Source organism: Stigmatopora argus, chromosome 21 (genome assembly GCF_051989625.1).
Source record: "Stigmatopora argus isolate UIUO_Sarg chromosome 21, RoL_Sarg_1.0, whole genome shotgun sequence".
Classification (NCBI taxonomy): domain Eukaryota; kingdom Metazoa; phylum Chordata; class Actinopteri; order Syngnathiformes; family Syngnathidae; genus Stigmatopora; species Stigmatopora argus.
In genome coordinates, this window is record NC_135407.1 from 651,944 (window position 1) to 666,118 (window position 14,175).

Below are 14,175 nucleotides of genomic sequence, written 5' to 3' on the forward strand. Positions count from 1 at the left end.
AAAGAACAACAAGTGTTTCTATTCACCCTTGTTTTATTTTTAAAGATTTGGACTCGGTTTGTTTTGAAAGAATTCAGCGGAAACGCACGTTATACCGTACTAACCGAGCGACTTGACACTGACGGGCCGCTAGAGGGTGAAAAAAAATCGAAGGGGGAAAAAAAACGGAATATCACAGGACAAGAGAGACGAATTTGGAATAACTTTCCCAACTGTCCCGGCCCGCGGAAGCTCCCGAGGGAGCCGAAGGCCAGTCGCTTCCACCGGTAACTACCTCTGGAGTTATTTGTCGCTTATAACCGACTGTCTTCTAGCGCCGTCGTCGTCTCATTGGCCGGAAGTCTGCATTGAAGCTTTCGTCTCCCTGGCGAGGCGACGACGGCGTCGATTTTTTTTTTTTTGCACCCTGCTTTTTTTTAAAAAAATAGGACACATTTTTTCACTCCTTTTTTATGTTGACTCGACGCAATGGTTGGCGTGTGACGGAGTGAGCCAACCAGTCAGCGTGTTTGTGTTTAGCCAGCTAAGCACACAAATGCTGCGGCCTCCGCGTAGCTTTAGCGAACAAAAGGAGAAAATTAATGGAGGCAAGTTAGCCCCTTTAGCTTAGCTTAGCATCCCACCGCATGTGTTGTATTGACAAGTAAGCCCCGTGACTTTTTTTTTTTTAAAGTTCGCAGACGATATGTCATATGCTCGTTCAAATAACATAACTAGTTGCAACATGTCACTTCTAAGTGAGTGGAGTTCGTGGCCTGGCATGTGTCATTAAATTTAAAAGACTAATATTCTTCATTGGACGCGTTGGCTGTTAATTAAATGACAGCAGACCAATATAAACAATATTTTTGAAGTGTCAGCAATGCATACATATTACACCAGAAACCACACAGATGGCAAACTTAAAGAATGAAGTTTAATAGGTAAAATTGTAACTAATACTATTTTCAGGTACCCCTGTATCAATATACATAATTTAATCATAACTACTGTACTAATATAAACTTTATTGTTGTTCTCCATGGTGACATTCACTTTCATACCATTATTAGTCATGTGATAAGATGACCAAAAGTGATTGTTTCCTGAAAGAAATGAATGTTTGGGGCTGGGAATATTATTTGCTCTGTAATATGACTGATAGACAATCGTGTTAAAAACAACAGAATAGATGAATATAAAATATGTTTAAGTAAATGCAACTGTATCCTGAGCTGATATCCAAACACAGTTATTTCCGTCCCTTTTTTCAACAAACAGGAAAAAAAAGACAAACACAGAAAATAAATATTCATCCAATAGCTGCTTACCGCCACAGTTTAAGCAGGGCGACGCAACTCGGACTTTACCGTAATTCCCGTGTCGCTATAGCGAGGCAACTTGCAGTCCAAATTTGCCCCGATTGCGGCCCCGCATGGACCCCCGTTCCCAAAACCAGGAGGGTAAGGCTCGTCCATCGGTGTTTTCTAAGTGTGCTGCTTTTCAATTCCAGAAATAATGGACGAATCCCATTTCAACTCGTCCTACTTTTGGTCTCCCATCCCCACTGTACAAGGACAGGTAGAGACAATTTTTTTGTTGAATGCACATATGGTGTCGTGGCATGTTTTTTGTTTTGTTTTTTCCGTGCCTGGGATTCTTTGGCGTTCTCGTCGACGCTTCGGCTGTGCCCGTGGATCCGCCGGTCACGCGATCGCTCCGGTCTCGGGTTGCAAAGGGGCTGGAAAACTTGGGGTCCACATTTTCACGGATAGGGAAGTGGGGAAATTTTTTTTTGGGGGGGGGGGGGGGGGGGGGGGGGGGGCGTTCCAAATTGGAAACATTCCGTGTGAATGAGAGGAAGGAATTTGGTGGAAAATCTGACCTTTCAGCCTCCTACAAACTAGATTTAAATGAGTTTTTTTTTTTTTGTGCCAGCCTTTAGTTCAGTTCAACAAAATCCCCTTTAATTCTCTCGGTAAGTTCTTTTGACTTTGGAAATTCCCAGAATTTTGCAACCCTATTCTCACGCTTTCTTCTTTCTCTTTGCATCCGGATGCCTTGGAATTGATTGGTTCTCTTTTTCTCTCCCGTGCACCTTCCTCGTGTTTTTTTGTTGTTGTTGCCCGAACCGCTAAACTCCGGCCGCCCGCCCGCCCGCTCCCCCCTGTTCCCTCCGCCTCACCTGACCGCTTTGCCCCTCTCCCCCACCCCCGGCAGATCGAGAGCGCCATGTTCCTGAACAAAACCAAGGAGCAGCTCGGCGGCGAGAAGCCCGGCGCCGTGGCCTTCCCGCACTCGGCGGCGTCCTCCGCCGGCTCGCACTACCACACGGCCGTGCTGGCCTTACCCGGCTCGGCGGAGGCGGGTCCCGGCCTGAGGGCGGTCACCAAACAGGAAGGCGGCGCCTCGGCGGGAGGAGCGGGAAGCGCGTCCATGGGCTCGGCGGGCGGACACGCGCACCCCACGCACACGTCGCAGAACGTCACCGTCGTGCCCGTTCCTTCCACGGGGATCATGACCGCAGGCGAGTGGCCGCTCGAGTCTGTTTTGGCGCCGTCCGTTTTGGCGCCGTCCGTTTTGGCGCCGTCCGTTTTGGCGCCGTCCGTTGGCGCCGTCCGTTGGCGCCGTCCGTTGGCCCGAGCCGCCGTCGGTCAAAACACAAGGAAGTTGATGTCATCGCTTTCGTTTCGTCAGAATGAGGTCAAAGGTCACGGAAGCCAGACAAGGAATTTGGCAGTAACTCGACGAGAGATTATCGGCCGGGCACGTCGGCCTCACGGTGGGAGACCTGGGTTCAAATCCAGGTTGCTCCACCTGGGTGGAGTTTGCATGTTCTCCTGCGTGGGTTTTGTGTGAGCCTTTAATGCTTGACAACCATCGCAAAGTCAAAGCACGATTTAAAAGGAGCCCCGTGTTAAAACACCTGTGCCCTGCTCATTTAGTCGACTCACGAGTGAAATAAAAGTCGTTTTGTGGCCAAACTTTAAGAGAATGAATGGGGACTCCCGTCGCAGTGCAAAGAGTGCTTATGGAATCATGAAAATAACATGTTGCTCATGAGACATTGTTTTGGCTGATTTCAAGCGCCTTGGCTCTTTCAGCGGGCCTGGTCATCACCACGCCGCAAGGAACGCTGGTCCCCACGCCGTCCACCCGGTCGTTTGCCGCCGGGCACCACTCTGCCGCCAGCATGATCGTGTCTGCGCTGCATCCCTCGAATGCAGGTGAACTGGCATGACCGAGCCGTCCGTCCGTCCGTCCGTATGTCCTTGCCGCCGCCGCCGACTTAGCTTGTCCAATAATACGAGACGATCTGCATTTCAAAGTGGCCGAGGGGTCATTTTTCAGAGCCGATCCGCTTCACCGATGACCGTCGTGGATGAACCGGGTGACGACGGCTTTGTCTTTGCAGAGAAGAAGAGCCAGGTGTCAGGGGGGGGCCATGCCGCCGCCGCCGCCGTGGTGGTGTCCACCCCGGGCAAGCGAGGCAGGAAGAGCAAGCAGGCTCTGAACAGGGCCACCAGCGTCCTTCCGCCGGGCAGCGATGCGTTGATTCTGGCGCATCTGGCTGCCACCGCCGGGCAGGTAAGCATCTTCTTTTGTTGTCTTTTGCTGCTCCAGCCTCTTCACTTGTTGCTCTGGTCAGATTCTTTGAAATGTAATCCTTGGTTTCTTCCTTTTTTTTTCCTTCCCGTCCGTCTCCAGCACCATTCGGCCGATCCCTACGACCTGTCCAACGACGAGGACGAGCACTCCGGCAAAGACGGGCCCAAATCGTACAGGTGGGAGCGCGAACGGGACGCTGTCGGCGGCGTGGGCGGCGCTTGTGAACGGCGGCCTTTGGCTCCCCGAGGTGTCGGATGTGCGCCGTGACCTTCTTCAGCAAGTCGGACATGCAGATCCACGCCAAGTCGCACACGGAGGCCAAGCCGCACAAGTGCCCGCACTGCTCCAAGTCCTTCGCCAACTCCAGCTACCTGTCGCAGCACATCCGCATCCACAGCGGGGCCAAGCCCTACAGCTGCACCTACTGCCAGAAAGCCTTCAGGCAGCTCAGCCACCTGCAGCAGCACACACGGTACTGCGCCGGGCCGTCGCCGGGCCGTCGCCGGGCCGCCGCCACCGGGGATTATTCGCCGCGTGCGTGCGTGTGCTGCCTGCCTTGTTGTGCGTGAAGTTCTGGAGGGAGCAAAAGTAGAAAGAAGATGAAATTGCAATGCCTTCTCCGACTTGAAGATTCCAATTCAAAGCCGAGACATTGACGCTTCATATTTCCAGGGCGTGGTCATGTGTAACGCAAACGAACCACCGTCGCTCTTTAATAGCGATGTTCCCATCCGATAATTTGATATAGCTTTTCTTTGCACGATGGGATTTGGTCACTAGGTCAGAAAGGGGTTCGAGCACAAGCTGCCTATCAAATCCTTTTTTTAAAAAAAAAGTCACCAATTGCTTGACCTGAGCCCGTCGTCATGCCATTGACGTTGTAGCGGATAGGAAGTGTAGTTACCCAACTCGACCACTAGGGTGGGCTGAAGGAAAGACAGACAGACATAGAGAAAGACTGACAGACAGACGGAGAGCGAGAGAAGCGAGAGAAGCGTGACTGTGCTTGCTTCTGTGGCACTTGCGAGCTTTCCCAAGTCGGACGCGGCGCAAACCGGCACAAAGCATCACTTGAACGCATGATTTGCTCTTGAGTTCACTGTGAAGTTGGCTCATGCTTTAGCCTAAAGATCTCTCGCTCTTTCTCTCTCTCTCTCTCTCTCTCTCTGTCTGTCTGTTTGGTTCCAACTGTCTGTCCGTCCCTCCCTCCCCACGCTCACGGTCGCTCGCTCGCTCCGCCCCCCTGGCCGGCCTTGGCCCGCCCCCAGCAACCACACGGAGGCCAAGCCCCACAAGTGTCCCCACTGCTCCAAGTCCTTCGCCAACTCCAGCTACCTGTCGCAGCACATCCGCATCCACAGCGGGGCCAAGCCCTACAGCTGCAGCTACTGCCAGAAAACCTTCAGGCAGCTCAGCCACCTTCAGCAGCACACGCGGTAGCGGAACCGGAACCGGACCGAACGGGGGGTGTCGGCAAGGGGGGGGCGTGGGGGCCCACAAAAAAGCCCCGTGGAAAGCGGGGGAAGCCGTCTGTCTTCCGCCATGGGTTGGCTCAGGATTGCGGTGTGTATTTTTTTTGTTTTTCTTTTTTTTTTCTTTTTGTTTGCCGTCTCTTCCAGGATTCACACGGGCGACCGACCGTACAAGTGTAGCCATCCCGGCTGCGAAAAAGCTTTCACTCAACTCTCAAACCTTCAGGTAATGCCGGCCGACGTGCTCCAACGGAAGGAAAATACAGTGTTACCTCGACATACGATGGTCATCCGTTCCCAGACTGAGATGGTATGACGAGCTTTTCGTCACTCCGGCGGACGTTTCCCATTGAAATGAATTGAGAACAAATGAATTCGTTCGAACCCTCTGAAAAAACACCCAAAACAGGATAGTGGATTGGAAAAAATGTTTGATTTCTTCTAATTCCCCATCTATTAACAAAGTAACACATAACTAGTGGTTTAATAGTAATAAAATGTGTTTCATAGAACTAAAATTAGACACATTTTGCGGCGGATACACAGACGGACATAGAAGCAGGGTTCGGAGGACTTAATCCACGGCAACGCACTCGTAACCGAACAAACAAATTTAAATGAACTTGGAATAATATATACAGACACACTCAAACATACGTTTAATGTAACTCTACACAAAACTGAATTCTAATTTTGTTTTAATTTGTTTTACCTTTCTTCTCCTGGCCAGTTAGCTGTTTGCCACGCCTCCACCCTCACGTTGGCTATCGATAGGCTGTTTGCTGTTGTACTACGTATTCCCTTCAAAATATTCCCAAAATGATGCACACATGTCCTCACAATCGGATAACGCATGACCACTTGCCAACGAGAAGTAGTCTTGAATGAGTGATCGCGGGAGCTAACAGGCTAAGGAAGGAATAGCAGCCTACCCACGTATTGATTGTGGGTAATGAAGTTTTATTCTGAGAAAGAGTGCCATTGGCAATCGGCTTTGTGTGCACGAGTATACTTCATTACCCAGAAAGCCCTCTTTTTGCCCGCGCATGCGCGTTGTGCGTTTCCTGGTCGAAACTCGTCTGAATAAATCGTTCGGTCCTCATAGATATTGTTGTACACGAAAGAGATGCAAAAAAGACAGTGCCATGGCCACCTGGCTTGGTCGCATCACCACATTTTGATCGCATGACGGGCGAATTATCCGATTGAAATTTCCGTGGTAAGACGAGCATATTGTATGACGAGCGGTCGTATGACGAGGTATGACTGGAAAGCCTCCGAATCTTCCTTCCGTTGGAGCACGTCCAAGTGTCTTTTTTTGTGTTTTTGGTTTTTTTTTGGGGGGTGGCAGTCTCACCGCCGTCAGCACAACAAGGACAAGCCGTTCAAGTGCCACAATTGCAACCGCGGCTACACGGACGCGTCCAGCCTGGAGGTGCACCTGTCCACGCACACGGTCAAGCACGCCAAGCTCTTCTCCTGCGGCCTCTGCAACCGATCCTACACCTCGGTAAGAACGCCGGCAAAAGCCGGGCGTCTCGCCGTCCGGCTGGCTCACTCTTTCCCCGCCCCCCCCTAGGAGACGTACCTGATGAAACACATGAGGAAACACAACCCCGACGCCATGACGGCGGCCGAGCGGGCGCAAGGGCCGGGCTCGGGCGGACGGGGCCGCGGGGGGCGCGGGCGCGGCAGGGGCCGGGGTCGGGGGGCTTCGCTCCAAGGCCGGGCCGACCCCGACGGCGCCGGGCAGCAGAACCCCGCCAGCGCCGGGCCCCCAGGGGGCTACCAGCGGCCCGGCGAGGGGCTCCTCCCCTGCCCCTTCGATCTCCACCAGTACAAGACGGTGGCGGGCGGCCAGATCCAGTACAAAGCCGGCGCGGCGGCGGCGGACCACAAAGACCTCTGCCTCACCGTCTCCACGTCGGCCATCCAGGTGGAGCACATGAACTCGTAGACGGCGAGACGGACTCGCTCGTATTGTAAAATAATAACGACGGCGACGAGAAAAACTCTTCTGGAGGTAGAGCGGAACATTCTCCCAAGAGGACGTTTCCACGGGCGCTTGGGCGCGGCTCTCGAAGGGATTTTCCAAACTCAGAGACGTGACAAATTGGGAAGAAGCTTCCATTTCTTGGCGGAGCGCCTCCTTCCCCCCCAAAATGGAATGAAGTGGGCCCTGGACGCCACGGCGAGAGAACTTTGCACCACCATTGTCATTTAAGGACGTAAAACAGGGAAGGTGCCGTCGATTCCTCGTCCTGGCGGGGGATTTTTCATTTGAAAAATTGCGCCCGTACCCTGGCATGGTGGGCCATTACGAACGGTGGCGGGACGGCAATTTGCCCATGCACTAAAGCGCGCGAGGCTCACGAACGAAGCACTTGTTGAAGCTTCTACTCCACATTCTACGTTTGTCGGGTGTACTTTTTTTTAATATGTCCATATTTTTCTACCAGTAGAGGAAGGTGAGAGAGAGAGAGAGTGAATGTGAAGGGAGAACAGTGTTTTTTTTTTGTTATGGAACAACCGTTTGTGACACGCGTTGTGTTATTTTGGCAGTCAGTTGCCGGGCGGGTGTGATCGTATGACATATTGGCTGAAAGGTACTGTTATGATTCGTCAATAAAAATAAAAAAAGGCTTCTTCATGCATATTATAACTACTTTTGTTACAATTGTATCACAAATGTTAGCCACACTACTATTATCAATTTAAAGGCATTATATTAGGGCAGTATGCTGTACATAAGAATTGTGTAAAAGGGAAGCATGTCCTGTATGTTGTGTGAAAAACGTTTTCAAAGGAAACAAGTGTAACTCCCCTAAAAAAAATAGTCATTTGTATCAGTGATATTCACTCAAATTGTTTGGACTGGAATTATCAACATAAATTGATATTGGACGAAATGAAATGACAGTAAAGACGATTTACAATCTGTTTTTCTTTGTCTCAACTCACTTGCCATCAGCCATTTCCTTATGGTTTATTTTTCTTCATAAGGATGATAATTCATGTCCTGGCTGATGCTAACCCACTAAGGGGACGTGGCATGCAACTCTTGCATACTGCTTGTCCACTTTACACTGATTGCGGAAATAAACTTGGCCAACAAATTTCATATTTCAATTCATTTGAAGCTGTTTGTGTTCATCTTTTGTTTACAAGCTGACTTGAACTCATCACGAGGAAGTGCTTGCTACTCGTCCTGACGTCACCAGGCGAGGCGCTCTAGCGAAAACTAAAGCAATGCGGCTTTATTGAACTCAAGTCACGGAAGCGTGTCCAACTTGTCTTTCATTTGAGACTCGACGTTGGCTTCAAAATTGAGAAAAAAAACGTGGTTCAAGATGCTGGAGATGGCAGCTTTATTTGTTGTGGCTCTCCACATTCAAAGCGTCCAGCCCGGTAAGTCCATTTTCTACGATATTTTGTCGTCTTCAAAAAACTGTGACGCACTTTAAAGTGCCCACTCAAGATTTCAGGACAGACGGGGTATCAAAACAGAACTCCAATGTCTGTTTTTGCCGGGGGAGGGGGTTTGTATTCAAAGACCTTTTCAAAAGAGAGAAGTCGTCAAAAGAAATCATTTGGGTGTCTGTGGGATTTTCCAGCAGTTTCAAGGAATCGGACGTCTAGCGCCGTCAATGGCAGCCACGTCCTCACGTTAACTCTATTCTGGTCGAAAAAAGTTGGTATTTTGCATTTCCCAAATATCTGCTTGTCAAATGATGTCCGTTTTTTTCAAATGGAAGGCGGAAAAATGAGGGTCAACTCGGTCAAAAGTGCCCAGTTTTGAAAATGGGATGAGGACAAGATTTGGGCATTGAGATCAACAAATGTTTTTGCTTTTTCTTTCAGTGTTCCACACGCTGGAGTTTATCCACATAGCGTCGTTTCAAATTCCAAACTTCCCAGAATTCTTGAGTGTCGGTTACGTTGACGGCGTGCCGATCACTCACTACGACAGCAAGAGCAGGAAATTAAGTCCCAAACAGGATTGGGTGAACAAGATCACAGCCCACGATCCAGACTACTGGAGGCGCGACACGGAGGTCTGTATTGTCAATCAGCATGTCTACAAAGACAACATTGAAATTGTTAATGAGCGCTTCAACCAAAGCGGAGGTGAGTTGCCGTCCCGCTTTGGAGCGTTTTTGCGACCATTCAGGCGTCGCTCCCCTTTTTTGAGCAGACGTCGCCTTATTTCCGTGCTTTTCTCTCAGGCGTTCACACGTTCCAGCGAATGTATGGCTGCGGATGGGACGACGAGACCGGCGAGGTTGACGGTTGGCGACACGAGGCTTACGACGGAGAAGACTTCCTATCGTTAGACTTCAAGCAATGGAGATGGATCGCGTTCAAGCCGCAAGCGCTCGTCACCAAACATAAATGGGAACAACAACTTGATTTTGAATATGATAAGTATTACTTCACTAAAACTTGTCCAGACTTCTTGAAGATGCATTTGAGCAACGGGAAGGACTTCCTCACGAGAACAGGTAGTACAATCTTAGCCAAGCGACGTTCTTTCCGACCCCAACTTTTTCCTCCCCTCTTCTTCGGCCCTCGCCCTCACCCTCACCCGGCCGGCAGTGCTTCCGCGCCTGTCCCTGCTGCAGAAGAGGTCGTGGTCGCCGGTGACCTGCCACGCCACGGGTTTCTACCCCAGGGACGCCATCTTGTTCTGGAAGAAGGACGGCCAGAAAGTCTCCTTGGGCGTGGAGAGGGAAGAGACCCTGCCCAACCACGACGGGACCTTCCAGGTCGCCGCCCACCTCAGAGCGGCGGACCCCAGCGCCCGATACGAGTGCGTCTTCCAGCTGGCCGGCGTCCCGGACGACATCGTCGTCCCGCTGGACCACCGCGTCCTCCTGAGCAACGAGCGCATCGAAGGTGAGCCGCACGCCTCCGTCCGTCCTCGTCCGAAACACACGTGACGTCCGTTATTTTGTGAAGCGGAAGAAAGGAGGAAGACGGCGCTGGCCGTCGCCGTACCGTTGGCTGTCCTCGTGGCCGTCGTGATCGTCGCCGCCATCGTCTACAAATGGAGAAAAGGTGAGGGACGTTTGCTTTTTCAGTCGCTGGCGACTAACTTTTTCGTGTCTTTTGCTTGCAGCCAAATATGTGCCAGTTGGTAAGTAAAAGCTTTTCCTTGGAGTTCCTAAAATAAGACCAGGCGGGACTTTGATGAAACCAAATGATTTTGGATTGAATTGCCTCACGACAGTTCTCCACGCCGAAGCGACCGAGCTCGATTCCCAGGAGAGCCCTCCCCAGGCCAATATTCTGCCCCAAAGCGTAGCCGAACGAGATGTCGTCCCCATTGAGTGACCTAAAACGCGTGGAATGACGAGCGCCACGTCCCCCAGAAAGCACTTTGGAAAAGATGGAATTTGCTAACGGAATTTGTATTTCATGTTAAAGGACTTCTTACTTGCTATCAAGCTATTGAAAAGCTGTGAGGGAATTCTGTCACTTTTTTTACTTTGCTTTTCAAAACACAAACTGTAATATGTAGCTAAACATGAAATATTTTGATTAACAACTTGATATGTGGATATTTTTATGGGGCTAAAATGACGATTAAAGCGTATTTACTTAAAAAAAAAAAGATTGTGTACGTTTGAAAACATTTCCACCAGGTGGCGCCACTTCACCCTTTATGTATACTACTTGTTGACAAGTGGTCGTGCTTCATCCTATTGTGAGGACATTTGTGTGTATAATTTAGGGAATATTTTGAAGGGAATACAAAAGCAAAGTACCATCGATAGGTTGCATGTGAAAGTCAGGTTGGAGGCGGGGCAAACAGAGCCAACCCGGCCAGGAGAAGAAAGGTATAAAAAATTAAAACAAAATTAGAATGAAGTTTAGTGTAAGGTTAGATTAACCTTTTTTTGAGTGTGTCTGCACCGTCATCCAAGTTCATTTAAATTTGTTTATGTTGTTTATACTGCCTCATTCTTGTCACTTCATAACCCCCGTACCCCTGTTTTAGCCGTGTGCAATTTTTTTTTCCCAAGACAAAACAACCAACTCTTTGTGGTTTTAAGAAAAAGTACAAGCCAGTGACAAAACAATCCTTAATATTTTCATTATTTTTTTAGATCTTTTTATATAAGGGTAGTAGTTTGTCATTTATATTTATTTGGAAATAATAGCATTAGAGTGCGTTTGGCTTTAAAAGGTTATCTCAGGTATATTTCAGGTTACTCTAGGGGCGCCCCGCCCACTCGTCCTCACTTAACGAGGTGAGGCGCTCTGGCGAAATGAAAACAATGCGACTTTATTGAACTCAAGTCACGTAAACTTGTCAAACTTGTTTCTCATTTGAGACTCGACGTCGGCTTCAAAATTGAGAAAAAAAAAACTTGGTTCAAGATGCTGGAGATGGCAGCTTTATTTGTTGTGGCTCTCCACATTCAAAGCGTCCAGCCCGGTAAGTCCATTCTCTCCGCAGAGCTCCAATGTCGTCTTTTGCCGGGGGACGGGGTTTGTATTCAAAGACCTTTTCAAAAGATAGAAGTCGTCAAAAGAAATCATTTGGGTGTCTGTGGGATTTTCGCGCAGTTTCAAGGAATCGGACGTCTAGCGCCGTCAATGGCAGCCACGTCCTCACGTTAACTCTATTCTGGTCGAAAGAAGTTGGTATTTTGCATTTCCCAAATATCTGCTTGTCAAATGATGTCCGTTTTTTTCAAATGGAAGGCGGAAAAATGAGGGTCAACTCGGTCAAAAGTGCCCAGTTTTGAAAATGGGATGAGGACAAGATTTGGGCATTGAGATCAACAAATGTTTTTGCTTTTTCTTTCAGTGTTCCACACGCTGGAGTTTATCGAAACGGCGTCGTCTCAAATTCCAAACTTCCCAGAATACTTGATCGTCGCTTACGTTGACGGCGTGCCGATCACTCATTGCGACAGCAAGAGCAGGAAAGTAAGTCCCAAACAGGATTGGGTGAACAAGATCACAGCCCACGATCCAGACTACTGGAGGAGTGAAACGGCGATCTATATTGGCAATCAGCATGTCTCCAAAGTCAACTTTGAAATTGCTAATGAGCGCTTCAACCAAAGCGGAGGTGAGTTGCCGTCCCGCTTTGGAGTATTTTTGCGACCATTCAGGCGCCGCTCCCCTTTTTTGAGCAGACGTCGCCTTATTTCCGTGCCTTTCTCTCAGGCGTTCACACGATCCAGCAAATGTATGGCTGCGGATGGGACGACGAGACCGGCGAGGTTGACGGTTGGCGACACTACGCTTACGACGGAGAAGACTTCATATCGTTAGACTTGAAGCAATGGAGATGGCTCGCGTTCAAGCCGCAAGCGCTCGACACCAAACACAAATGGGAACAACAATTTGTTATTCAATATTATAAGGATTACTACACTGAAACTTGTCCAGAGTACTTGAAGATGCATTTGAGCAACGGGAAGGACTTCCTCACGAGAACAGGTAGTACAATCTTAGCCAAGTGACGTTCTTTCCCACCCCAACTTTTTCCTCCCCTCTTCTTCGGCCCTCGCCCTCGCCCTCACCCTCACCCTCACCCGCCCGGCAGTGCTTCCGCGCCTGTCCCTGCTGCAGAAGAGGTCGTGGTCGCCGGTGACCTGCCACGCCACGGGTTTCTACCCCAGGGACGCCATCTTGTTCTGGAAGAAGGACGGCCAGAAAGTCTCCTTGGGCGTGGAGAGGGAAGAGACCCTGCCCAACCACGACGGGACCTTCCAGGTCGCCGCCCACCTCAGAGCGGCGGACCCCAGCGCCCGATACGAGTGCGTCTTCCAGCTGGCCGGCGTCCCGGACGACATCGTCGTCCCGCTGGACCACCGCGTCCTCCTGAGCAACGAGCGCATCGAAGGTGAGCCGCACGCCTCCGTCCGTCCGTCCGTCCGTCCGTCCTCGTCCGAAACACACGTGACGTCCGTTATTTTGTGAAGCGGAAGAAAGGAGGAAGACGGCGCTGGCCGTCGCCGTACCGTTGGCCGTCCTCGTTGTGGCCGTCGTGATCGTCGCCGCCATCGTCTACAAATGGAGAAAAGGTGAGGGACGTTTGCTTTTTCAGTCGCTGGCGACTAACTTTTTCGTGTCTTTTGCTTGCAGCCAAATATGTGCCAGTTGGTAAGTAAAAGCTTTTCCTTGGAGTTCCTAAAATAAGCCCAGGCAGAACTCTGATGAAACCAAATGATTTTGGATTGAATTGCCTCACGACAGTTCTCCACGCCGAAGCAACCGAGCTCTCTTCCCAGGAGAGCCCCGCCGAGGCCAATATTCTGCCCCAAAGCGTACCCGAACGAGATGTCGTCCCCATTGAGTGACCTAAAAGTGGAATGGCGAGCGCCACGTCCCCCAGAAAGCACTTTGGAAAAGATGGAATTTGCTAACGGAATTTGTATTTCATGTTAAAGGACTTTTTACTTCATATCAAGCTATTGAAAAGCTGCGAGGGAATTCTGTCACTTTTTTTGCTTCGCTTTTCAAAACACAAACTGTCATTTGTGTTTTTGCACAACAACTAAACATGAAATGTTTTGATGATTAATTTGATATGTGGATATTTTCATGGGTCTAAAATGACGATTAAAGCGCATTAACCTAAAAAAAAAGATTGTGTACGTTTGAAAACATGTCCACCAGGTGGCGCTACTTCACCCTTTATAACCTTTTTTGTGCAATCACTTTGGATTAATTCATCCCGAGTCGTGTTGAGGATCAACAGTAGCTTGCAAAATTTGAGTACCACTGAATAGATAGCACACAAGTATGGTCTCAAGGGTATTAAAACAAAGGTACTTTTTGCCTTACTTTTTGCATACTGCTTGTCCACTTTAGACTGATTGCGGAAATAAACTTGGCCAACAAATTTCATATTTCAATTCATTTGAAGCTGTTTGTGTTCATCTTTTGTTTACAAGCTGACTTGAACTCAACACGAGGAAGTTGGGTAGTGCTTGCTAGTAGACGAACATTTAAAACTTTTAACGTATTTTCTTATTTAAGTCGACTATTGAATCAATTAACGCGCTAGAGTAATAAGGACACGTTACATTTGTGTTATTAGTAAAGAAAAACAACATAAAACAAATAAACAATGACGCGTTTGTTTACAAGC

At 49.3% G+C, this 14,175-nt stretch overlaps 3 protein-coding genes across 6 annotated transcripts; all 3 read left to right on the plus strand.

Moving 5' to 3' along the window:
• Positions 1-111: 111 nt before the first annotated feature.
• znf384a (zinc finger protein 384 a) lies at positions 112-7,998 on the plus strand. 4 transcript variants are annotated; one of them, XM_077589920.1, is made up of 11 exons: positions 112-266; positions 1,493-1,560; positions 2,191-2,506; positions 3,084-3,206; positions 3,395-3,567; positions 3,688-3,764; positions 3,836-4,060; positions 4,857-5,024; positions 5,208-5,286; positions 6,412-6,570; positions 6,640-7,998. In XM_077589920.1, exons 2-11 carry the CDS (start codon positions 1,498-1,500, stop codon positions 7,015-7,017), a joined length of 1,761 nt encoding a protein of 586 aa, XP_077446046.1. In that variant the 5' UTR covers positions 112-266; positions 1,493-1,497; the 3' UTR covers positions 7,018-7,998. The 4 variants fall into 4 exon arrangements, with proteins under 4 accessions (XP_077446046.1, XP_077446047.1, XP_077446048.1 ...); XM_077589921.1 differs by having other exon boundaries at positions 2,200-2,506; XM_077589922.1 differs by lacking the exon at positions 4,857-5,024.
• Positions 7,999-8,242: 244 nt separating this feature from the next.
• Positions 8,243-10,635, plus strand: LOC144066690 (major histocompatibility complex class I-related protein 1-like). Its single transcript, XM_077589924.1, has 7 exons — positions 8,243-8,468; positions 8,922-9,188; positions 9,287-9,562; positions 9,657-9,956; positions 10,020-10,118; positions 10,180-10,197; positions 10,291-10,635. The coding sequence occupies exons 1-7, from the start codon at positions 8,411-8,413 to the stop codon at positions 10,392-10,394; spliced, it is 1,122 nt and encodes a 373-aa protein (XP_077446050.1). The 5' UTR covers positions 8,243-8,410; the 3' UTR covers positions 10,395-10,635.
• Positions 10,636-11,293: 658 nt separating this feature from the next.
• On the plus strand, positions 11,294-13,926 carry LOC144066851 (class I histocompatibility antigen, F10 alpha chain-like). The gene is made up of 7 exons (XM_077590234.1): positions 11,294-11,502; positions 11,878-12,144; positions 12,243-12,518; positions 12,625-12,924; positions 13,004-13,105; positions 13,167-13,184; positions 13,278-13,926. Exons 1-7 carry the CDS (start codon positions 11,445-11,447, stop codon positions 13,379-13,381), a joined length of 1,125 nt encoding a protein of 374 aa, XP_077446360.1. The 5' UTR covers positions 11,294-11,444; the 3' UTR covers positions 13,382-13,926.
• The last annotated feature ends 249 nt before the right edge of the window (positions 13,927-14,175 follow it).